Consider the following 26,266-nt stretch of genomic DNA (forward strand, 5'->3'; position numbering starts at 1 on the left):
CCAATGAAGAGAAATGAGAGGCCCAGAGCAGGGGCATCCCAGGCTGGGAGCAGGCAAGCCTGGCCACCATCAAGCCTAGCCCTTGTCCTGCCCCAGCCAGGTCGGGTTGGAAGATAACTGTCAGCCACTCTGTCAATACCAAAGCCTGAGTGGTGTCCTAGCAGGAGAGACTAGCCACTTCTGCCTCTCTCCCCAGCAGCTTGGAGAGCAGTGTTTCCAGCGGAAGCTCAGAGTGGTATATAGGCTGGCTCTGTGAGGTATTGCAAGTTGATGACCAGGCTCCCTACAGAACCATCCAGTGTTGGGGCTGCTCTGGCTGGAAAGGAGGCTAATACCTCTCCTAGGTCTCAATATACTTTGCAACTGTTCCCAGGCTCATTCATTTCTGATAATGTGTCTCTGTCCACCAAGGGATCATTGGTCATTGCAGGAGAAAGAGCAGTGGAAGCAGAGCAAGAAAGCTAATCAACCACCCTCAGTCACTTTGAGTTGGCTGTTGACTTCCAGGCCCAAGAAGACTGACCACCTACCATCTACCATCTATGGCCTACAGCCCAGCTCTTGTGCACCTGTATGTATGTTTTCCCTAATATAGGAAGTCATTGATGACAATGAGCTGAATTAGCAGCCCCTCCCCGCCGTAGTAACCCCCTGGGATCTCCGTGCCATCCCACCTGCCCTTCTCTTCTTGGAGGCTGGTCCAAAGGGACACATAATATTGCCAGGGTCTGGGTGGCTTCAAATCCCCCAACACCAAATCATATACAGTGAACTGAGAAACTACATTCATTACGACAGGATTAGCAGGAAAAGGAGGATAAAGTGAGGGGATAGAGGCACCTTCCAACAGCAGGACATGACAGAGTGGTAGGATACTTGAGCCCAGAAAGAAGGTGTCTCCTTATACCTCCCCCTCCCCACAGAGACTGAGGTCAGCTTACATGACATATAAGATATGGAACTGTCCCAGTTTCTCTGCTGTCCTGGGTACTTTCTGGAAGCTGGCCTGGACCCTGTGCTGGTTACCCACATGCTCTAGCTCAGCAGCTGTCGAATCTCCTTGTGCATGTGACAGAGAAAGTCCACATAGGACGCTCCCCCGCTCAGGCTCTTGTCTTCCACCAGGAAGTGTTTGAACAGCATCTCCAGCTTGTCCTCTTGTTTCACCACAATAAGCTACAGTCAGAATACAGGGTCATGAGGCAGGGCTGAAGAGAATTAACCATATGCCCCGAAATCCCATTATCTGGGCGCTCACTCTCCCACCCCGCCTTCAGAGTGAGGACTTGACAAGGTAAGAAATGCAGGTTCGGATCACTGTTACCTTCATGTACCGCGATCTCTGTGCCCTCAAACTATCAATGAGGCCTCGCACCTTCTTAGACAGCAGATTATCCAGAACTGGCAGAACACTCTGAAACACAAAATCCAATATCCTTATGGTAAGGTATGCTGAATCCAGTAGACAAGATGGGGCAGCACAGATTTATGCATTATCTGAAATATGGAAGCCTGTGAAGAATGACAGCACCCTCCCTCTCAGTGTCCCCTGCTACTTAAGAGAATGAGCACACTAACTTTACTGGCTTCTACTCTTATCAGGAAGCCTACTTCCACACCCACACTCTCCTTGACGCCCTGCCCTCACCAGGCCACTGGTGATCTGACTGAAGGAGGAGACGCCGAAGACGCTCTGGACAACACCCTGCTGGACACTCGCTCCCACCCAGAGGAAGAGGTTGAGCCCGTTCTCCAGCAGATATATATCCCCATTGCTTAGACGCTCTTCAGATGCTCGGACTGCTGGTGGTTCAGTGGTGTTCTCAATGGGAGACTTTGTCTGGACAAAAGGAAGAGGGCAAAAGGTTACCAATGACTTTAAGACTCGTTTGCCCACCTGCACCTGCCCATCCTGCACCCCCATACACACAAAATTTCTGAAAACTAAGCACCTGAGTAACTCTCAGTATGAAAATATTACATCAGATAATATTGGTAAAAATGTATTAGTGTCAGATACAGACAATATTAATCCTTCCCTTCCTCCTCCTATGATGCCCCTTTCTCAGTACAGCGTCTCACACTCCAGCATTCAGTCGCACCAACGGTAGGAGCCGAGGATAGAAGAAGACATTGGTCTCAGCCACGTCCATGGAGGTGACCAGCTGCCGGACGTAGGCACGGTCATCAGTAGTGACTTCAGCTCCAGGCTGCAGGACCTCACTCTTCAATACACAGTTCAGATAAACAGGGAGGAGCTTCATGCACTCAGGAAGGATCAACTAAGGGAGTTATCAAAACAGTCAGTGATCATGATCATGAGAAATCCCTCCCAATGCAAAGGTGTATCCCAATACCTTCTCCACCAACAAGCTTGCCCCACCTGTCCCGCAGAGGAGGGGCTGGCACAGTTCTTTCTGTAACAGGCCAAGATCTGGGCACACTGAGTGATGAGAGTGTCGCGAACAGTCTTCACAGGGCTGCTTAGGACCCCCCGGTATGCTGGATGGGAAAGGAGACAGCATAGTCACTGGTCAGCCACTCCATCACAGGTGCCTTCCCACCATCACACCCACCCAGGAATGCTGGACTGCTGTCCATCCTCAGCCCCGATCCCACTCTGCCCGGCCTCTGCCCTCACCAAACTTGGCCATGTAGTTGATGAGCGTGTCAGTCTCACAGTTTCGGTACAGATCAGCCAGCTGAGTGCAGCAGTTGAGAGCCAGGTTGTGGATGCGGAGCCGTCGCTGCCCTGCACAGCTGGTGTAGAGCAGGGCACACTACGGGGAGAGTGAGAGGGGCACCTCACACCCCTCCCTCACCAAGACCCTCACAACACCTCCTCTTCGCTATTTTATGAAGCTAGAAGAAAGATGGGAGCTATCCCTTCTCCAGCCTCTTCTAGTCTTCTCTGCGCACCCCTCACCCCCTTCCCTATAGCCTACTTAAATCCAGTGAAGTGACCGCTGACACTTCTTCCCCGACCCCTGCTTCCTGTCCAGCACCTGCAGGAGGGCTCCATTCTCTTCGTTGAGCCGATCGTCATGCTTGAACTCCACAGTCACCGTCTTGTCCCCATCCAGCCCAGCCAGCTCCACATCTGTGGTGTTGCTCATGTAGAAAGCCCCAAAGAAATCTACAGCACGGATACCTGAGGCCACATGGATGGGGACATGGTTAATGATATGATAGGCGCACAGACTGAGGGCCCCCGCTCAGCTGCTCATCTCCAACCAGAACTGACCAGTGCTTGTCCGGACCCGCATCACAGCATCAAAGCCAACAACCTTCTGGACGTCCCGACGCAAGTCACTCAGGAACCGTTCCTGGTCGTTCTCCACCTGCATCCCCAGGCCCAGAGTCACATCACCTACTACATACAATCCACCAACAATCCCTGTACCCTCTCCACTCTACAAGCCTGCAGAATCGTAATGACAATAAGGTAAAGGTAATAATAACGATGTTATTATTTAAGCTCTTAAGCACTTATTACATGCCCAGTACTACATTAAGTGCTTTACATGTGCTCACTTAATCCTGATGACAAACCCTACTTAAAAACTACTTTAAAATCCCATTTTATAGATGAAGATACAAAGCAGAAAATAAGTAATTTATCCTAGGTCATATAGCGGCTAAGTGGTAGAGCCAGAATATCAACCCCGGGCTCATTTCAAGCCCCGTGCTCCTCTTCGCTACACTCTTCTTCACACTGTGTGGTCTTCTCAATGATATTCCTATCAATGAGTCAGTAGCTAAGGAGCCACTCCACTTGTAGGCAGGCATTCCAGTCCTGCCTCCACGTGCCACCCAGAGTCCCGTGCCGTACCTGAAAGCAAGCGTATTTATAGACAGAGCCACCAGTGAGCTGGGGTACAACAGAGAGGGTGGCCACATCCACATACTGGTTAGGGAAGAGGAAGAGGTCTACGCAGCAGCCTTGGGCCACACACTCTTTGGCCAGGGTCTGATAGGCACCTGACTGAGGCTGGAACAGAGTCTAGGCAGGAACAGAAGAAGGTATTCAGAGACCTGAGTTCCACCCTGTTTGAGAACTATGTATGTAATATGGGCTATTATTCGAGGACACGTAAGACTTCAGAGCTACCTTACAGTTTGCAATAGTAGTAGAACATTCTCTTTAAAAAGTCTACCAAGGGCTTTGGGATGAGATGGGGTAGAGAGGTGTGGGAGCGGTGGAGAAGGCTGGCAGCCACAGATATGAAAGGACAGAGGATCTAGTCCCAGTAGCCCCTTGAGAAAGTTAGGAGTATTGCACTGTAAAGAGACAGCACATTCCTCTGTGATGCGAAGTCCTCCCCCCAGCTCCCAGTCCCACACCTTCTCCTTGTCTGTGTTGATCAACTTCCTGTCGTCTCTGTTCTTCAGTTTCCCTGGGGCCTCTGCAATGGGCAGGGAGGTGTGGAATAGAAAGAGCTTCCCTGCACACTCAGCAGCCTAGAAGAGGAGAGAGATCTACTGGTCCATTCTTTCCTTTATTCATCCATTATTCATTCATCCCGTCCCTTGTCATTTATTCAGTGCCAACTATGTCAGACAGGTTGACTCATGGACAGTCACCAGTCACTAAAGAAACAGGGGTTGTATCCCAGAGGTAAGATGCTCAGAAGAAAGTGTCACACAGGCGGCTGCCCAGGACTCTCGCCTTACCTTCAGAGCCTCCATCCCAGCCTGAATCACTGGGGCAAATACTGTCTCCGTCTCCCTTGTGTCTGCAAACATTTCTGGAATCTGATCCAATAAGCTTAAGAGATAGGTGATGGGAGGCAATCAAAACTCTATCCAAATTTCAGATCCCTCAATTCCCCCAAAAAGTCATCTGGCCCCCAGACTCTGAGAACTCCTGAGGCATAGCCTGTGTCCATCACTGGCTTTCTGTGGTTGTACCTTGCCCTCCACCTCACTTTACCCCCACAATCTGACTCTTACCTGGTGATGACTGCCCGAGACTCGCTGACATTGACCAGGAAGCCATCCAGCAGTGGCACAAACATGTCACCCACATCAGAGACAACCATCATCTGTGGCTGGGCCAATGAGCTCTTCACATTGTAGAAGTGGAGCACCTTATTATAGGTGACAAAGCCAACGCGGATTGCTGACTCTTCTGCCCCGCCCTCCCTGCAGAAAGGAATGTTGTTACCCAGACTTGCCACCTTCTCCACCAGCCAACTGCATGACGTCAGGATCCACGTGCTGAGTTATCCCAACCACCCACCCTTGCGCCCCCTCCCCAGCCATGATCATCCCTAGGAGTACCTTGGCCCCTAACTCTCACCTAGGCAAAAAGTCTAACAGTGACTTGAGCTCCTCACAGAGGAGCCTGACAAGACCACTCCTGACGGCATTGTAGGAGACATCAATCATAAAGATGAAGGCAGGAGGGATGGGGAACTTATTGTTCTGCAAAAGAAGGAAATGTTGGAGGGGAGAGGGCTAGCGGTAAGCAGGTCAGTTGACTAGAGATAAGCCAGCATCCAAGGGGACAGTGACAGGGTGAAGGAAATGACCACAGCGAGTCTCAGCTGTCTCACTGTCCTTCACCCACTGCCCCTCCCCACGCTCCCTTCCCTCACCTTGCAGTAATCCACAGTGGCCAAGAATTCGTAAGAGCCCAGGGACAGCTCAGGACGGTCGTAAGCATCCACACGCTTGCCGGTATGATCCAGGTGTTGGAAATACTGGGGAGGAACTGTGGGGAGTAGGCCAGAGTGTTACTCATGGGTCCGCTTTCAGTCCTCGTCTGGTCCTGGCTGAGCTCACTCTAATGCCCCACAGCCCCAGAGGCACTTCACGTCCCCATCTCCTAAACAATGGAGCCTCATCTATCTAACTAGAAAGAGAATAATGAAGATGCAGTCAGGATCCCCCAGCCCCAGCCTCTGTGAACGTACCATCGTTGATACAGCTGCAGAAGCAGCACTGGAAGCGTCTCCCTCCCTCAACGAACTGCATAAAGGGGCACATGTATGCTTTGCAACGATTGCAGCGCAAAGGGCCAGACTCCCCATGGTCGACAACATACGGTGAAGCCTAAGGAGCAAAGGGAAGGGGCTCAGACACAGAAGGAAGCTACAGTGATATGTGGGAACAGATGAGGAGGAACAACCTGGAGGGAGAAGAACATGGCTCAGACAGTCTGCCTGCGGAGGGAGCAGAGAGAAGGGGAATGAGGACAAATGTCCCTAAGGGTCTAAGGACTACAGTCCCTCTCCTTACTCCTCATCTCTAGAACTTCACTTCTTGAAAGAGAAGAGCAACAGTGGAACTGGCCCAAACAAGCCAGGGGCTGACGTGGGCGCATGAGGAGAAAGTCAAAGATTACCCAGGATTCTCATTTCTGGACCAATCTTCAATCCCCTTCGTTCCTGCTTCCTTTCCCACCCAAGTATCTGTGACACTTGTCCTCCCCAATCCCTGGATTTCTGTGATACCTACTGACACCCCAGGCAGATGTTACCCTACAGATAAGAGACCAGCAGGCAAGTGTCCAGCCACCCTCACTGAGACTCAGGAAAAGAGAAAGAGAAAAAGACAGAACAAGACAAAGAAGCAGGATGTAAGGTGAGCCCTGAATGTCCAGTTATAGAGAAATCCCCCCCCAAGTTCATGAAGGCATGAACACAAGTGTATATACACCACGGCATGGCGCAGCAGCTCCAAGCGCTCTCTCTTTTCATCCTGATTCCAGGTATTGGGTGACAGATTATAGCCCAAACCAGGTAAAAGAAGGACCCCTGGATTCTGTTTCTTAATATGCTGTCCTAATATTTCTAACCTACCTGGGATGACAGGACAGAGTACAAGAAAAACCAGAGTGACGTGCCTCTCATCACCAGGTGATGACCGTGCTACAGGAGGCTCCTGCCTCCAGCTGTCTTCTCCCCTACAAGTTGGCCTTGACTCTTTTCAAAATGTGTTTCACGTGTGAACTCTGCTCCATCCAGCAATTTCTTGGGCTTTTGCTTTCCTCCCTATCACCCTCTTCAGGCATGGGCCCTGGGACAGAAAGCTATTGACGATATGCTCCCCTCCCGACCAACCAAGCCTTCATCCACTGTGACTGCCAGAATCACATCTAGGAAGAAGTCTTATCCTCACTCCCCCTCACTTCCTCCCTCTTATTATACTCTAGTCTGTCCCTGACTCACCTCCTCTGGGGGCAGCCTTGCCAGCGGCTTGATGACAGCTGCCAGCGGCACCTGAGCCTGCTTAGCCATGTCAGAGGTGCAAGGGATGTTATAGGATGTGCATCGAATGTACCGGGGACTTGCATTTCCTGAAGGAGGGGATGGAAAAGCTGAGTCAGATCACAGAATCACTCCAGACACCAGCTCGCCATTGCTGACACACCCCATCACCCCAACAGATGCTAGAGGTGACTGTGGCTCTTTCCCCCTAGAGACCAATGACGGACTGGTCTCTGACAAGAGCCCCATCCATAAGCTGACAATGCTGGAGAAAAAGTCCTGCAGGGAGGAGTTATTGCCCTTCTCACCTTGGTCTTTCACCAGGAAGTTGGTGGTGACTAAGGGTGGCACCTGGCCCCGTACTCCAGTAACAAATGGCTCTGAACCCCGGTTGTTCCTGTCATCTTCAATAACCTGAATCTGTAGGGAAGAAGTGAAATGAATGAAGCGACAGATGAAAAGGGAGAAGGGAGTACCACGTCCCAGAGGCAGGAGAAAGAAAGGCTGGAGCTGCAGCACAGAAACTAAGAATTTGCCCAGGAACACACCCCATGCACCAGGCCTGCTCTCCTTTTGGAGATCATATAAAATGCGGTAATGCCAATCTTCCACTCTGTAGTCAGCAGCAACCTGCTGCATAGGCAACACTGAGAAAGGGCTTCTTTATGAATCGCCCTGACCCCCAATAAACAGTGATCACCCTGTTACAATACCTACTCCAGGAAAGCTCCAGCTCTAATCACAAGCCTTCAGACATGGTCAGATTCCACTTCCCTCCCCCATCGAGGCTTCCCCTCCCCTTCTCTCCCCAGGAGCAGGAACACAGACAACAGTAACCATGTAAAAATGAAATCTACCTGGAATGACTCTACACTCAATGAGAGCAGAAGGGACAGGGTGAGGAGAGGATTACACAGCCAGAAATGATCAGGTAAGGTGAGGAAGCAGATGCTGCCTTATTTTCAGGTAAGCATCAGTGTGTAAACTTGGGAGAAGAGGATCTTATAGCCCAATCCTCAGTCCCCCACATTTTGACAGACCCAGCGAAGGAAAAAAAAAGAGATATTGCAAAGCTGGTGATCAGATCTTTGTGCAGACTGATAACCTTTGTCAGTTACTTCAAGATGGGTTTGGTAAAACCAGAAAAAGTAAAGGGAAAATAAGACTCTGTGTCCCATAGAATAAAGAGCTGAAGCTCAGAAATATATCAGAGTCAAAGAGACTCTCCAGATGAGAAAGTGACCCACACTTTCCCAAACCAGCAGTCCCTTTCCCTGTAAGAAATGCCAGTTTCCCAGACTTGTACATTAGTAGCCACCTACCCATGTTTCTCCGCAACAAGCTGTAGACAAATCAAACCCAAAAGGGAAGGATCTACTGTTTTGTCCTGTTCCATCATATGTCACAGGCAGGCTCCTGGAGGAGCCAGCAGGGCTAAAACCAAAGCTTAACAAGCTACTTGATCCCGCCCTTCGAGCCTGACCTTCTACCATCCCATACTTAAAGGCACTGCTAACAGCTTGCTACTTCATTATATGGTGACTTAAGGCATGCATATCCTTCTAGCTTGTAAAAGCAAGGGTCTAGAAGGACTAAGGGAAGAGGATGGAGAGGGATGGACATGGTGGATGAGGTGAAGATGAGGTCATAGGCATGCACGGGTGATTTAACACAGGGATCACACACACACACCCACCCCCTGCACTTACTGGACTAGGAATGGCATCAGGGTCTATTCTGTGCCTGGTTTTCTGCTGAGGAGGCAGCTCATTGAGTTGCTTTTAGTGTTTTAATAATAAAGGCAGCAGGGGAATACAGGGAGGGAGACAAAAGAACAAGAAGCAGATGTTACTTCTCTCAGCCCTGATGAGTTAGACATGAACAGCTGGAGCCCAGCTCCTACTGCTGAAATCAGGCCCCCTCTCGATCGGAAATTCCAAATTTTTCTGGGCCAAAAAAGAGCCTTTAATGGCTTAGACTATGATGTAGAAAGATAAGGAAGGGGGCAAACAGGAGGCAAGAGGGGTTATATGGAGGGGCTGAATGGGAGAAATTTTAAGAAGGAAGAAGAGGGATGTTCCCTCCAAAAGGCCAAGCCCCCCATGTAAGAACTACTCTTACACTGAAAGAAGCCTCCCCTCATATCCAGCCAGACGCTCCTTCTCACTACAAGAGGAAAAAGGAAAGAGGCACTGCTTCATCCTCTAGGGTCCCCCTTAGCCAGCTGGGTCCCTCACCATGATGGTTCCCCAAAGGAAGAGGGAAGAGAACAGGATGGAATATGACAATGGCTAAGCATGGTGAGGCAACTGACAGCAAATGTTGCAGACAGAACTATACAGTGGCCTCCACTTGGGAATACCGTATCAGCCTCTACTCTTGAGTATGATGAGGAAGGTGTGAGCATTCTGATGGCTCTAAGGGTAAGATTCACCTTCTTCCTGGGAGAAGGAACTTCCCCACATTGCCCTTGAAATTGTAGATCACTTTTCTCCATCCACACAGCAGAAGACTAGCAAGTAAAAGTATCGAAGGCTTTCTCCTAAAACACTGTCCGAGTAGAGGCAGAAAGAGTCCAGAGAGGCTTTCTTTTTCTCACCAATAACACCAGAGATTCCCCGCCAGCTCTAACCATTAAGAAGACTGCTATGCTATCCTACTAGATCTAAGAGGACAAGACCTGGACACAGCCAGTACTCCACAAAAGAGCAGAGGCTTCCAGGCTCTGTCCAGTGGTGACAGCAACCCAGAGCTCTATGACACTGCTGATCACTCCTGGCTTCCCTTCCTTTCCTGCCCAGCTATAAAGTAAAAATACCCCTAAAATACTTCTGGAACATCAAGTTCTATTTAGAGAGTCAAAAATTACATGTAGGCTCTACACCTGCAACATGACGAACAAAAGGGAAAAATAATCAGAAAAGGCTAGGCAAACATCTCATCTAGGTTGACTCACTTATCTGATAGCCACAAGCTCCTTCCCCAGGACCACATAAGTATCTACTTACAGGGCTCGGGATGGCATCAGGGTCCAGGCGCTTAGGAGGCAATGGTTGAGGAGGCCCAGGCTGACTGCCAAAAGTGGCTGCTCCTGGGTAGGGACTTCCATAATTGGACTGAGGGCCCCTGGCTGGTCCAAAGGAACCTGGGAGACAAGGGCAAGGTTGAGGAACAAAATATTCCTTCCCTATCTCTTCTTAAGGCCTCACGGAAATGACTAGACTCCTATTATAAACACAGAATTGAGAGGTGCAGTAATAACCATTTGTTATCTGAACTATGAGAAAAAAAATCTTATAAATCCCACATCTTAGTAATAATACCCTGAAGCTGTCTATCTAGTTAACCACTTAGCAAGTAATACTAGAAGCAAATAACAACAACAATGAAAACACCTGAATAGCTGAAGCTTTTGGCTCCTAGGTAGTCCTTGGGAAAAACTCACCATTTTGCTGCAGCTGATAGCCTGGCTGCTGGGAGGAGTGCATAGGTGGTGGTGGTCCTGGGGGCCCAGTCATTTGGGTACCAGGGGGCAGAGCTTGAGGAGGAGGTGAGGACACATGGTTGGGCTGGCTCACTGGGGGCCCCCCAAAACTCTGTCCAGGCAAGAGTGGACCAGTCATCGAAGGCATCCGAGGACCCCCTGAGGCGGGGGATGTGAAGCTGGAGGCCTGTGGTGGGACAGATCGCTGGGGAGGCTGGGCCCCCGGATGACCCTGGCCAAGGGGAGGAGCTTGGCCCTGAGGATACGAGCCATACAGACCAGAATTAGGGAAACTTCCTGAGGCTGAGGCCAGTGATGTTGGCGGGCCTGAGAAGTAGAAGAAGTAGAGTCAGAACCCCAGTCATTCTGCCTCCTTGTTCAGCAAACCACTTTCCTTTCCACCCGAGGGGCAGGAATGACTTGTCCCATCTGCTGGGGCTTAGAGGAATACATAAAAGAAATAAAAGGGATCCAGGTATACCCCAGAGACAGATGCCTCTAAAAAGGAAACAGTATTCCTATGGTCATAGGTACTCACCATAGCCCAGCCCCGAAGCGGGAGGGGCTGGGGCCACAGCACCACTGATCTGCATTCCGGCCAGCTGAGCAGTCACCTGTGCACTTGTCGGGGGAGGCCCATAGGGCTGAAGCACAGCTGGCTGACTGACCACAGGGGCCAATGGGGCAGACGCAAATGGCTGAGACCCAGGGAGCCTGTGAAGAGATGGAAGGCAGAAGCTTCTAGTGGGCCAGGAATCCCTCCCAAGTTGACAGGAGCCCCACATTATATGGGAAACAATACTGTTTTACAGCATCTTACTCTCATCTGGGCTCTTATATGGCTTCATATTTTTATATATTTGTGAATAAATCACATTCCTCATAATCTACACTGTGATTATTCAGGGCAAACCTTGTTTTCCATTAGATTCACTCCAAAAACACGTGCCAAGCACCCTCAGATCAAACAGTATTTACTCTGGTAGTTAGATTATCACCTCCTCTGCCTTAATCCTTTGTTGACAAGCCACTTCGGTTCTGTATTCAAAAGCACTGAAGAAGTCGAAATGAAACGTGCACAGAAGCATTAACACAACAGAAGCTTAATAAATGTGGGCTTGAACAAATGCAGTTTGATTGTTTAACCTTTAAACCAAAGGATCACTTAATCCTGGGAAAGGTATTAGAAATCTCTTAAGATCAGAAGAGCTGGTGAGCTAAGTTTGGAATTCTCTACTAAGGAGAAAGATGATGCTATCTCACCAGAGTTAAGGGCTAGACACAGAGGATATAAGCCAGGCAGCCTGCTAGCTGAGTCTATCCAGCAAAGTCTCATTACTTGAGTAACTGCACTGGACACTCCCATGGTACCACCTGCCACATTAAAATACAAATACAGCATCAGTGTAATATCACTGCATACCAACTAGCCATTGCACCAGTGGTTTATAGTAACATTACTGCAGAAATCTACAGCATAGATTATTGTACATAACAAGCTCCTTCTGGGATTTCAAGAATGAATCAAATTCTTCATCATAGTAGCCTATTACACTGAAATCCTGATTTATACTTCCTGTTTACTTTGTCTTTCTAAATAACTGGAACTTTATTATGTTTGGTCAGCTTCTACTGGTCCTGCAGTTTCACTTTTCATTTGTTCATTCAACTAGTATTTTCAGGGCATTATGCTAGTGAAACCTACCTCCCTAAGCTCTTTGCTGGGTTTTGCAGTTTTTGCCTTCCATAGTAACAAACATACTGTTAGCCCATGGCAGATGCTTATAAATCCTTGTCAGAACAATTGTATTCCATAGTACTACTCTATTAATATGGATAATACTCTCAACTGCCTACTGGTATTCTGTCATATAAACTCACACCTTATCTGCACATAGATTTATAATTTACAAGGCATCTCTAAATGCTTTAATTCTTACAGCAAATTAATGAAGGGAACCGAGCAGATGGAAAACTAAAACACTAAGGGTAAAAGTAGCAGGCTAAACTAGAACTAGAACCCAGGTCCAGGCCCAATTCTTAGTCCAGTGTACTTTAAAATTGTGAAATGTAACATAAATAGAAAAAGATACATAAAACATATGTGTACTGCTGAATAACACAAACACCCCTGTAACCAAAAGGCCAGTCAAGAAATGGAATACACCAAAGGCCCTGTGTGCCTCTCCTCACAACCCTTTCCTTTCTCCCAAAAGTAAAAGTCGCTCAGGATTGTCCCCGACTCTTTGTGACCCCATGGGCTGTACAGTCCACAGAATTCTCCAAGCCAGAGTACTAGAGTGGGTAGCCGTTCCCTTCTCCAGGGGATCTTCCCAACCCAGGGATCAAACTCAGGTCTCCCACATTGCAGGCAGATTCTTTACCAGCTGAGCTACTAGGGAAGCCCCCTTTCTCCCAAAGATAACTACTTTCCTAACTTTCTAAAAATTGTTCCCTTGTCTTTAAAACAATATAATTCAGTTATGTCAAGTTTTCAAACTTTTGTTAAATAGTATCACATCATACATACTTTGAGTTTTGCTTCTTTTGTTTAACCACTTTTATGAATTCATCTATGCTGCTGCACTTAGCATTCTCTTTCATCATGAAATGTTATTCCATTAAATAAATATGCCACGATTTACCTAAGCATTTTACTACAGATGGATATTGAAGGTTTTCTAAGTTTGGGATATTATCAATAATAATGTTACTATGTTCAATCATATATTTAACTTATACATACCTGGGCTTTTTCTAAGGCATACAGCTATGAGTTTAATTACTGGTTTATATGATATGATATCTTTAATTTTAACAGATAATTCCAAGTTATTTTCCCATGGTAGTTGTACTGATTTGCATCTGACCACCAGTGGATGAGGAGAGTTCCTGATAATCCATATGCTCAGCAATATTCAGTACTATTCGCTTTTTAATTTTGCCAGTCTGATCGATACATAGGATAATTCTGTTGTGGTTTTTAACATTTACTTTTTTCTTCATTTATGAGGTTGAACCGCTTTTTAATTTGTTCTTTGGCCATTAGTATCCCTTCTTTCATAAAATACTATTCCGGATTTTGTTTATTATTTTTTCAACTGAACTGACTCTTTCTTATTGACTAGTAGGAGTTCTTTACATATTCTGGACACTATTTTATGTTTTTATCTACTTTATGTGTAAATATCTTTTTCCATTCTGGAACTTTTCTTTCCAAAGTACTTCCCATTCAATGTCTTTCTCCTTGATCGTTCCCAGCAGCACAAAAACATACAAATATCTCAAAAAATAACCAACTATTAGTGAAAACAACCCAAATGTCCATCAACAGATAAATGGATAAAGAACATGTAGTGGTATAATCATATAATGAAATATTGTAATAAAAAGAATGAAGTACTGATACATGCTACAACATAAATGAACACTGGAAACATTATGTTAAGTGAAAGAAATCAGTTACAAAATATATACGATTCTATTAATATGAAATATCCGGAATAGGGAAATCTATAGGGACAGAAAGTAGATTAGTGGTTGTTTACGGTTGGGGGAGTGAGGGATTTAAGGAAAAGCTGAATAGGGATAGCTCCTCAGATAAAGGATACTGTGTGTCTTCCTGAGGTGATGAAAATGTACTAAAATGGACGATAGTGATGGTTGCACAAATCTGTGAATATACTTAAAATCATTAAATTTGTGCACTTTAAATGGTCATGGTATATGAATTACATCTCAATGAACTGAGATGTAATTGGATTGGATTTTTAAAATCCAATAAAATAAAACTGCCCTAAAACCTCACATCCCCCTCAAGCTTTTATCTTTTAGCCAAACATTAGGAAAAAATTGGTCTATGCTTTTTTTTCCCCTTTGGCCACACCATGCAGCTTGTGGAATCTTAGTTCCCACTTCAGGGGTCAAACCCAAGTTCCCAGCATTGGAAATGAGGAGTCCTAACCACTGGGCCGCTAGGGAAGTCTCTATCTCTACTTCTTTAATTACTATTCATATCTCTTTTAAAAGATCTTTCTTTCTAGGTTCTTTTTCCTTTTTTTCCCCTAGTCTATTCCCTGGTACTTTTCTCAGCCAGGGCCCATACAGGGTAAACTATCAGTCTCTGAAAACGCCTTTATTTGCCTTCTCTTAGGTAGGTACATAATCCTATATTGACAGTTACAGTCCCTTAATCAATGTAATAGCCTACTATCCGTTCTCCTCTCATAGTCTAATGTTTTTTTTTCCTTTGAGAAATCCCTGAATTGAGTTAAGAGTGGTTGTTTAGCATTTGACTTGCTTCTGGAGGGTACGCCAATGATACTGCTGCCCAGTATCAAAGTTTTTTTTAAAGTTTAAGTTGTAATTTCCACATCATTCAATTCACTCCTTTTAAGTGTACAATTCAATGATTTTTAGTAAATTTAAAGAGTTGTGCAACCATCACCAGAATCCAATTTTAGAACATTTTCACCACCCCAAATGATCCCTGGTGTTCACATGCAGTTCAAAACCACCCCGCCCCCGACTCCCCTGCAACTTATCCTCAGCCAGCCTGGGAGAATCAGGACTCTTTATTATCTCCCTCTGCCAGTGTACAGATTTTTTTTTTCTAGTTCACCTGTTTACTGAAGTGTAGCCTAAGTCCAGATTTCATAAACAAGATTTCAGTTCTAAACCTCAGCTCAGAAATGCCCAAGTTACCTGCTTAAACTTAAGCCCCTAGGTCCTCAAGATAATTTCCACCCTTTGCACAGGCAGCCACAATATCAACTTACCACTCTGATTTTCAGTTCCCACTTGTTATCTGGCACTTGAGGATTTAACTTTCCTTGAAGCTTGATTATGCATTTGAAAAAAAAAATTTTGTTTCTATTTCCTCTCCCCTTTCTAGACATTTAGAGCAGAAGGGTTTTAGGTTACATTAATCCACTTCCCAGCTGAAATTCTTTCACCTGCTCCAACTAGACAGCTGCCTTCATATCTCCACTGAAACTACATTTGTCAATGATGTCAAACCCAATGGTCAATTCTTGGTCTACATCTCACCTTTGAGCAGCAAGTGACACACCTGATTACTCTCTTGACTTCCTATAATACTTACTTTACCTAATTTCAGGATGCTATGACACCCTGGCTAACCTACCTCACTACTGGTCTTTCTCATTGCATTTTGATGGCCCCTACTGAATGCCTTTTATAAGTTGGTAAGTTCCAAGGCTCAGTCCTCTGGGCTTACATTTGATGCTAAAAATGTATATTCTGGACACCTAATAAAAATGTCAGAAAGCAACTCTTCCACTATACACATCCTACCACAGTTATACTTCATTCTTTGTTTACCAAAATACAAACAGCATTCCAACAGAGATGACTGCCCTTCTTTAATGGACTTCCACACAGAGACAAGGTTTACTGGGTCACACACCACCAAAGTTTTCATCGTTTATGTAGTTTTCCTTTGCGATCTTTCCTTTCATGACTGGTCACACCCAAATTAACCAATAAATCCTACTAAGTTCCTGTTCTAGAGGGAAAGGGGAAGTCAAAAGAGACATAAATAATCCTAAGGTTCCTTCTTCCTGTTTCTTCCTTAGGGTAGGTTCTGAAGGACCATAACAATTATTTAAGATATGTCTAGTCAAGGAAAAAACTCAAGTTCACAGAAATAGAAAGAATATGCCAAACAACACAGGTGCTTAAATGAGTCAATAACCCACAGAGGCGCAGCAGCAGCACCTCTAATCTGGAAAAAGGAAAACGAATTACAAAAAGATGAAGGGAAGAGGAAAAGGAATCTAAGAGAAAAACAAAGGGGAAAAAAAAGAAAAGTAAAATAGGCCCTCATACATTCCTAATCCTTCCAGTCTCATCAGACCAATTTTAGGTTGACCCAAGTACATACCTCTGCATCTGAACACTGGAGCTTGGTCCATTCTGTACATCTCCTTGGCCAAACTGGCCATATGCAGTCTGGCCACAAGGGCCCTGTGCTGTCGAGGCTGGAGGTGCCCCTGAAGAAGCTGGGGCTCTTGAAACACCTGAGGGTAATGAAGAGAAGCTAAGAAATTAGGAAATTTCTCCTCCACCTTGAGCAAGGAATGCAAAGCAAGGATCAATAAGCTCCAACCTTCACTGCAATATCACAAGTGCAGTATCATAGCTTGGCAATGAAAAGGGACACCATCAGGATGCAACTCCAGTTACAAGAAATTCTGAACATGGATGCCCAGCCAGAGAGTTTTCACTCCCTTAAACAGGTATAATAGGTATACTACTAGTGAAGCTGTAGCCAGAGCCACAAAAATGAAAGGCTTTCCTGTGATCACTATACACCCTCACTCAATCCAGGACGGTCTAATATTCTTACCCTAGACAAAACATCAACCCTTTCAAGGAAAAGATCCCACCCTAGAACTCAGAAACTCAGAACATATGCGAGGAAGGCGGCTTAGCAGATGACCAAGAACATGCTGAACTAGGTTGTAAAGACATACCCGTTGGGACTTCCCTGGTGGTCCAGTGGTTAAGAATCCACCTTGCAATGCAGGGGCTGGAGGTTCAATCCCTGGTGGAGGAACTAAGATCCCATATGCCACAGAGCAACTAAGCTCCTGCATCACAACTAGAGAAATCCATGTGTTGCAATGAAAGATCCCACATGACGCAATGAAAACCCAAAGTAGCCAAGTAAATAAATAATTTTTTTAATTCTTAAAAAAAAAAAAGAAAGAAAGGCGCCCCTTAGAGAGACTATTCTGCCAACCTCTTCTTCATATATTCTACAGATCCTAAGCACCTTCTTCTCATCCACTTCTAAATGTTGACACTCCCAATAGTACATGGCTCAGGGAAGTGTTCCCATGGGTTGGAGACTTTGTTTCTGCCCAATTATTCAGTCAGGACAGGTTGTACATATGTGCTAAGTCGATTCAGTTGTCCCCGACTCTGTGCGACCGTATGGACTGTAATCCGTCAGGCTCCTCTGTCCATGAGGATTCTCTAGGCATGAATACTGGAGTGGGATGCCATGCCCTTTTCCAGGGGATCTTCCTGACCCAGGGATCAAACCCAGGTCTCTTGTGTTTCCTGCATTGGCAGGCGGGTTCTTTATCATTAGTGCACCTGGGAAGCCCTCAGGACAGGTCTCCTGGCCTCCAGTTATTGCTGTCGCTTATGTCTTCACAAAAGCTGCACTACGCATGTTCTGCTCACCAGAGCTGCCATCAAAGCTACTTCTATGACTGCTAATCTGGAGAAAGCAATGGCACCCCACTCCAGTACTCTTGCCTGGAAAATCCATGGATGGAGGAGCCTGGTAGGCTGTAGTCCATGGGGTTGCTAAGAGTCAGACATGACTGAGCGACTTCACTTTCACTTTTCTCTTTCATGCACTGGAGAAGGAAATGGCAACCCACTCCAGTAATCTTGCCTGGAGAATCCCAGGGATGGTGGAGCCTGGTGGGCTGCCGTCTATGGGACTGCACAGAGTCAGACATGACTGAAGTGACTTAGCAGCAGCATGACTGCTAGTCATCCTTCCCACATGAAAGGCAGAAAGAAAGCCATTAGTTACTTGGCATATCACTTTGGAAATGCTGCTGACCCCTGTTCAAGCCACTGTTTTTCTTTTGTTCTGCCCTCAGTAGAGATTAGACACTACAGAACCTGCCTACAGGAATATGATTAATCTGAATTCACTAGCCATTCACTGGCCTGCTCACTAGCCATCACAGAGCCAGGTATGTTTTCCTCTCAGTAATAGAGCTTCTTCTTGGGGCAATGCCAGCTCCATCTTGATAAGCCACAGCTTGGCAAATCAGACGTGGACTCTGTCCTGCCAAAGTCCCAACCCAGAGTAAGGCTCTTCCAAAGCCCTGAGACCTAATCTCATCACTCCAAAATTTTTTTTTCCCCCAAAGTCATCACAAAAATGGTAATAACTTTGGGACTTCCCTGGTGGTCCAGTGGTTAAGACTCTGAGCTTCCACTGCAGGGAGCATGGGTTTGATTCCCGGTTGGGGTACCAAGATCTCACATGCCACATGGCAAAATTAAAAAAGGTAATAACTTCATTCATTTCTCAAATTTTACCTATGCCTCTTTAGTACCTTCTTTTTCACATATCTCATTATGGAATTAACTCTCTTAAAAAGCATAAAGCATCTGGCATACCCTAAGGCCCAAACCCTAACCCTAACCTGCAATGTGGGTCTGCAAAGAGTCTGCCTGCAATGTGGGAGGCGTGGATTCGACCCTGGGTCAGGAAGATCCCTTGGAAAAGGAAAAGGCAACCTACTCCAGTATTCTTGCTTGGAAAATCCCATGGACAGAGGAGTCTGACAGGCTTGGCGGGCTACAGTATATGGGGTCGCAAAGAGCAACTAACACTTTCCCTTTCACCTAACCAAAGATCTACTGTCAACCATCTTCTTTTGCCCCCTATGAATAACCCACAGGTTACGAGCTCCACTTCATGAAAAATGTAATATAAAAGCCAAACACTGACCCTAAGGACAACCAGTCTCCTTTAATTTCCCTGATATTAGACAACATCTAAGAAGCTGAAGAAACTCAAAGGAAAAGGAATGCTGTCACCAAAAAGATATGAGAAGCACCAAAACCCAGGCATACAAACATCATACTTTTTATCCCTATGTCCCACAGTCATGTATAGATAGAACCACGAGACCAATGAGAGAAATTATCACTGGCTCTGGAGGAACTATGACCACAGTCCTTCCATCCACCTGTGAACAATTCAGCCAGGTGAGGCTGCACAGGGTGACACCAACATGAAGTAAACGGCCATTGAACCTGGAAGATGGGACACCCTACTAGATGTTTTAAAGACACAGAGACCTTATATAAAAACAGGGAAGGGCAGACTGCCCACAGGACTCTCAGTGACCAAGAACCAGATTCATGTTCCTCAATCCCAGTCACCACAATCCTTTAGGCAGTTTAAGTAGGGCAATACCACCCAACCTGAAGATTACTAATTCCCTTCCTTAGCTCAAAGGAAGCTTGGAAACATACCTGGGGGAGGGGTTTGCTGATAGCCTGGTACTGGGCCATTGTAGGCTCCATAGGGAGTGGGGGCGGCTGTGGACCCTGGTTGCCCACCATAGCTGGATTGATGATACCCTGCATAGACGGGCTGGGGCTGCCCAAATGGCGGCACAGGTGGAGCTGACTGGTTAACGTTCATTATGAGAGCATCCCCGACTTGGTCTCACCTATTAGATGGGAGAGAAGACAGAAATTAGTCAAAATCAACTTTCTAAAGTGAAAGCACTATTCACGGTAGGAAATAGAGCTAGAAAAGGACTGACCTTATCAGGCAGTGATCAGCCTAATCATTCTCACACTATTACAGGATCTTTGTAATTTTCTTCCCCAGACAGTAGACAGACTGCCTCCTCAAAGTTAGGATTTTGTTACTCTGAACCCTATGCTTTGTCACTGCCAAGAGGGTATAAATTTCAACTTCAGACAGGCCCAGTGGAATGGAGCAGCAGCCTCCATTCCCTAGTGGTATGATTTCTAGTGTCTAGTCATACAAGGAGTCCTGCCACTGATGAACTATTGTGATAGTACAGGTAAATGAAACAATGTTCCCACTTTCTGTTCATTCACTCTAGCATCCATTCCTTCCACAAAACTGAATACCCTGCAGTGTGCTAGTCATTTTTAATCATTCAAACTGCATGTCTAAAACAGATCAACTAAATCCCCTCCCCCTCAGAAGACAAATTTTAGAGTGACCATTTAGAAAAATGACATTCTTAGGCTAAACTGCAGTAAATCAAGTGCTTACTCCATCTTCAGTCTTCCCACCAAAAGAGTGTATGGACCTTAGTACTGAAGCATTAAAATCATTAAATGTAAAGGACAGCTGAAAACTCTAGCAATGTACCAGATTAGAACTTAGTGCAGGTTTGGCACAAAAACCTCACACAATAACCCAGAGAAACAGTTCAAAGATCAATAGCAAAGTTAGATTTCATGGGAAAAGATCATTCACCTTATCCTTCAAGCAGAGGGACTGTAATTATTCCAAATCTCAAGGCACTTCAACTCTGTTTCTGCTCTTATAGGCTTGTCATGAATCTAGGCCACATCCAAAATTATTACAATCTTGCCCAACAATAGAGGAGTGAATTGGAGGGTCTTTCCAGGATCCTTCCAAGAACAGGAATATCTGATCACATCTACTCAACACAACCTGATCACTCCAACTAGCCTACAGAAGGAACCCAGGAAGCAAAAGAGCTCATAGCTGCTGCAGTGGAACAATGGGCCTCTCGCCTGTGCTAGGAAGGGCCACCTTAACTACAGAAAAGCTGAGCTGCTCTTGCACTAGAACTTTTTAAATTCAAAGCCATCTCAGGAGCTATTCTTCCAAATCCTGAACCTTGCACAGGTCATAACATTAAGCTTGACGGATGTCCCCCTCCCGTTTATCTTCCTGAAGTCGGTGTGGGGGTGGGGATGGGAGGAAATAGTTCCCTCAAACACACACAAGAGTTTGGAGTCAGGCTCAAGTTTCGACTTCACTCTGCGTGGACAGTCAAGGGTGACAATCCAGGGGGCGGGGCGAGCTTCCCTAGAACTCTGAAAGTAGTCGAGCTGTGCAGGCTGGGAGTGCCGGGGATCAAGACCAAGAAACCAAGCAAGCTTCTCGGGCCACGATGCGAGGACTGTTGCTCTAAGTAGAAGATCGAGCGTCTTGCGCCCTTCAACAGGCTCCGGACAGGAAGCGGGAGCCGGAATCTGGGCCAGGAGAAAAGGAGGGTCTAGGACTGATTCTGGATTGTGGATGCATGAGGTGAGGGTCTCTCCCCGGGCTCCGCCCCCGAACCTCTCTCTTCCTTGGCAAACAGGACGCCGACCTGGCCAGTGATACCCCGGCATCTCCTCTGCTTTCCTACCCACCAACCTCCCGAAGCCACTCCTCACCCGGCTCCAGATCCAGGTTCGACTTCGTTCCTAACGTCAAGGCTCCCAGGCTCCACTTCCGGTTCCGAGGGGGCCGGCGCGTCGCCCTCGGAAGTTCCACCCCCCACGCTCCAAGGCCCCTCCTTCTGCCACGTCTGCAGTAGGCACGCGCCGAGGAACCCGGATTCCGCGCACGCCCTAGTTTCCTTTCTGTGATGGCCGTTTGCGGGGGCTTCTGAGGATTTTTATGTATTTCCTTTTTTTTTCCCTTCTGAGATGTCGTGGTAACTTTATGGTCCCACCCCAAACCGAAATGCGACTGAGCTTTCTTTAGTAACTCTCCTTCCAATGGCATTTTAGTCAAAGTCTTGTGGCGACTTCCTGCTGACCCCTAGCCCCTTTGATTTCCGTCTGGGAGGTTCTCTCACCCATGACCTTTGCCGGTCATAAGACTTGCGGAATGGAAAGTATAATGTTTTTTGGTTTGGGGATTTTAAAAAATTATGATTATTCTGATATAGTATACTTTTTGTACATTTGCTTCCTCTGGCCGGGCCATGTGGCTGACGGAATGTTAGTTCCCTGACCAGGCATCCAACCCCGTGCCCTTGGGCTGTGAAAATTCAAGCGTTCTAATCAGTGAACCACCAGGGAGTTGCTGAAGCCCTTAGACTTTAAAGGGTAGCAGTTTCGCTTTTAGGCAGCATGTGTTCAAGTTCTGTCCCTGCAGTTCCCTAACTTGGGTCATTTAATCTCGGCCTCAGTTTCTTTCATTTGTAAAATGGAGAAAAGAGGAATGCCATTGTAATAACTTGTTGAGAGGATGGAATTAAGTCACACATTGCCTGGCACCATAGTAAGTGCTCAGTAAAGGGAAGCCCTTATTAACTTTTTTTTCATTATTAACCATTTTTATATAGCGCCTAGGTTTAGATGCAGAGCTCTGCCAGAGGCTGATGATTTGTAAGAATGCCCCCAGCCTAAAAGAAGAGCTACAGTTCGTGAAATGATTATTACCCTGTTTAATGAATAACAATAATTGTAGATAATATTTGTGGGAGTTTTAAAAATATACGTAACTACATTTAATCCTTTCAATAATCTTTTCATTTCATAATTATTTTTTAAGCATTGTTGTGTACCAAGCCAGGTTCTTGGTTCTGGGAATACAGTAGTGAACAAACAAAAGCTTTTGGCCAATTTAAACTGTATCGTTTTGTAATTATATACACGTGATAAAGCTATAAAGAAAAAGTGAGAATTCTCTGGCGCACTCTTTCACAAATTTCAGTCTGTTGGTTACCTCTGGGGAAGGAAAAAGTATAATTTGGAGGAACATAATAGAGCATCAGTAATATTAACAGTGTTCTATTTCTTAACATTCACATGGATATTTATTGTTATTTTAAAATAGTACATATGTATTATGTACAATTCATTTCAGAATAAAAATTTTTAATAAAAGAAATGAGGGAAAAGAGCACTGGTGGAAGCATTTAAAAGGGAAAAAAATGTTAAATTAAGAGTTTTATGACCAATGGGGTAGAAAAGTTCTTGCTATCATCTTGTTCATTAATCTTTCATTTAAAGGGGAAAAAAATTAAATGAATTTTATGACCAATGTGTGTGGGGGGGTGGTTCTTGCTCTCATATTGTGCAGTAAATATTAGTTATTCTGAGGCACAAAATGGTTCACTCATTTTAAAAATTGCACTTTTAGTGTTTGCTGGAAGCTGTATTAGTCGTTGAGCATATTGTAGAAAACAGCAAGATTTTTTCTGTCCTCAGGAGTTTATAATGGAGTCAAATCACAGTTTGTTTCTCAATCTGTGATCTTGGTGTCAGCAGTGTCAGTTTCACCTGGGACCCTGTTAGAAACACAAATTTCAGGCCCATCCAAGGCATACTGAATCAGAAATTCTGCAAGTGGGGGCCCAGCAAGCCATGACCCTCTAGATAACTCCACTGCACACTGAAGATTTAAGACCCACTAGTCTGGATTAGTAATTTGTGAAATTTAGCTAACATTTGTTGAGCAATTGCCACATCATTTATCCCACTGAACCAACCCATGGGTTCATTAACCTGGCATTCAGTTCATCCCCCAGCACCAGTTCTGTTTACCAGCGCCACTGTTTACCAGAAGTGGCTCACTAGGCAGTTGCATTCAACGCCCAGCTCCACGCCAGCCAGCCGGGCTTCTTACCCATTTAAAGTCAGAGAATAGGTTGAGATTGTTTCGGCCCCAAGACCTCTAATCATTTGCTTTACCGGATAAAACTGCATGGTTTGTGCAAGAGCGCCAGCTATCCTGAGGGAAACTTCAGAGGGAGCCAGCTACTAAATGGTTCAATTAGTCTTTCGCCCCTATACCTGGGTCAGATGACCAATTTGCACATCAGGACCGCTACCGCTACGGACCTCCACCAGAGTTTCCTGTGGCTTCCCCCTGCCCAGACATAGTTCACCATCTTTCCGGTCCTAACATGTATGCTCACGCATAGGAAAGTAGGTATCCTCTGTCTTGCTTAATGCACTCCTAGTAAGTAGTAGAGTTTAAATTCATAGTTTCTCTCTCTTTTTAAAATTAATTTTATTTGGCTATGCCAGCTCTTCGCTGTAGCATGCGGGATCTTTAGTTGTGGCATGTGGGATCTAGTTCCCTGACCAGGGATCAAAGCAGGCACCCTGCATTGGTGCACAGAGTCATAGCCACTGGACCACCAGATAAGTCCTAAAGTCAGTTTTTTTGAGAATACACACTGATACGTTGCATTTCATTGGTTTCTGTATCCCTACTCTGGTTCTCAGTCTTGGATGCATATTAGAATCACCTGGAGTGTTTTTAAAACTGGCCAGTAAAATTAGAATCCCTAAGGTTGAGGACGGAGCAGGCACCCCACTCCAGTACTCTTGCCGGGAAAGTCCCATGGACGGAGGAGCCTGGCAGGCTACAGTCCCTGGGGTCGCAAAGAGTCGGACACGACTGAGCGACTTCACTTTCACTTTTCACTTTCATGCATTGGAGAAGGCAATGGCAACCCACTCCAGTGTTCTTGCCTGGAGAATCCCAGGGACGGGGGAGCCTGGTGGGCTGCTGTCCATGGGGTCACACAGAGTCGGACACGACTGAAGCGACTTAGCAGCAGCAGCAGCAAGGTTGAGGAGCCTGAGTGTGTGCGTGTGTGTATAATATATAAATTTATATACTATGTAAAATGCCATTATACATCATCTAATCCTATACACAGTTCTAGTTTAAGGAACCAGTAGCTTTCAAAGTTTTCCAGGTGATTTCAATGTGTAGAGGTAATTGAAAGCCACTGGTATGGCACAATGGCTTACATGTATTACTAGATGCTGCTGCTGCTGCTAAGTCACTTCAGCCATGTCCGACTCTGTGCGACCCCATAGACGGCAGCCCACCAGGCTCCCCCGTCCCTGGGATTCTCCAGGCAAGAACACTGGAGTGGGTTGCCATTTCCTTCTCCAATGCATGAAAGTGAAAAGTGAAAGTGAAGACACTCAGTTGTGTCTTAGTGACTCCATGGACTGCAGCCTACCAGGCTCCTCCGCCCATGGGATTTTCCAGGCAAGAGTACTGGAGTGGGTTGCCATTGCCTTCTCCAGTATTACTAGCTAATACTCAATAAATGTTTGAATAGTGAATGAATGGATATTTAGATACTCTTTTTACTGATGAGGTCAAGTGAGTGCCCAAGGTCACGCAGCTAAGAAATAATATAACAAGAATCCAAGTCCAATTCTGACTCTAAATTCCAAGAGCTTTTCATGACTACATCATACACCAAGGCAAACAGCATTTAGCAGGCTAGCAGAGCACCTATTCCAGGAAACTGTAGCTTTTAATAATTACAGCATCATAATATTAATATAGAGATATTAATGTAATGGAAACCTAAAAATAAGTAAATATTGTGTTATTAACATGGGTTGACATGTTTAGGCACAGCTATCTATACCCACCTTTCCATGACCAACTATGTATTGTAAAAGGTAATTTATTTCAGCAAACATTGAGCACGTGTTACATCAGTCGTTGCTCTGTGGGCTATTGATTGGCTGTTGCACACAGTCCCTGCTTTCAAGACTCTCACAACCTAGGGAGACAGGTATATAAACAAACTAATATTGGCTGAAAACTACAATAACAGACATATAAACAAGCTACATTTTTTGCCCAGAGGAAGGAAGGATTAATTCTATAGGTAGGGAGTTGGGAGACAGTCAGGAAAACTTTATGAAACAGGCAGTACTTCAGCTGGAGCAGGCTTGTCAGAATTTCTCTACATTGTACCCGGCACTGCAAGTGGCATATGGATATCCACTTTGATTAATTGGTTAATTCATACAGCAAAGGGGCACTGTCTTTCTGGAGAGCTTGCCAACCTGTGGGACAAACCTAGCCATTCCTTGCTCGAGAATTGAGGCCCCTGCTGCTGCCATTTTGGAATCAGCTTTGGAGGAAAGCAGCTGGGATCAGTCCATGACCCCATCAGGGAAGGCACCATCCCTGAAAGGATGTACATTAGTGATAGAGCCCACAGAGCTAGTACTCAGTCCTGAATAAAAAGTCCATGAAGAAGAATGGGGGACGGGGAGGGCA

General features: G+C 45.7%; 1 protein-coding gene across 2 annotated transcripts; it reads right to left on the reverse strand.

The window, feature by feature from the left end:
- On the reverse strand, nt 1-25,654 carry SEC24C (SEC24 homolog C, COPII coat complex component). Of its 2 annotated transcripts, none has more exons than XM_068981874.1 (23): nt 25,627-25,654; nt 19,738-19,937; nt 16,604-16,739; nt 11,237-11,412; nt 10,660-11,025; nt 10,223-10,359; nt 7,523-7,634; nt 7,176-7,303; nt 5,919-6,057; nt 5,601-5,716; nt 5,303-5,427; nt 4,954-5,145; nt 4,675-4,768; nt 4,345-4,461; nt 3,833-4,003; nt 3,245-3,341; nt 3,006-3,151; nt 2,642-2,780; nt 2,384-2,502; nt 2,103-2,282; nt 1,649-1,840; nt 1,325-1,414; nt 1-1,176 (listed from the first exon to the last, which is right to left on the reverse strand). In XM_068981874.1, the coding sequence occupies exons 2-23, from the start codon at nt 19,907-19,909 to the stop codon at nt 1,036-1,038; spliced, it is 3,285 nt and encodes a 1,094-aa protein (XP_068837975.1). In that variant the 5' UTR covers nt 19,910-19,937; nt 25,627-25,654; the 3' UTR covers nt 1-1,035. The 2 variants fall into 2 exon arrangements, with proteins under 2 accessions (XP_068837975.1, XP_068837974.1); XM_068981873.1 differs by lacking the exon at nt 25,627-25,654 and adding an exon at nt 21,661-21,705.
- Nucleotides 25,655-26,266: the final 612 nt, after the last annotated feature.

The sequence above is a fragment of the Capricornis sumatraensis genome, chromosome 10 (genome assembly GCF_032405125.1).
Source record: "Capricornis sumatraensis isolate serow.1 chromosome 10, serow.2, whole genome shotgun sequence".
In the NCBI taxonomy this organism is placed as follows: Eukaryota; Metazoa; Chordata; class Mammalia; order Artiodactyla; family Bovidae; genus Capricornis; species Capricornis sumatraensis.

What these genes read in the sequence shown, in the direction of transcription:
- SEC24C (XM_068981874.1), bottom strand. Translation starts at nt 19,909, where the DNA reads ATGAACGTTAACCAGTCAGCTCCACCTGTGCCGCCATTTGGGCAGCCC. An exon ending in CTGGGATGGAGGCTCTGAAG is followed by an intron (nt 4,462 to 4,674) that starts GTAAGGCGAGAG and finishes CTCCTCTTCTAG; the next exon opens with GCTGCTGAGTGTGCAGGGAA. An exon ending in GCGGGTCCGGACAAGCACTG is followed by an intron (nt 3,152 to 3,244) that starts GTCAGTTCTGGT and finishes ATGTGGCCTCAG; the next exon opens with GTATCCGTGCTGTAGATTTC.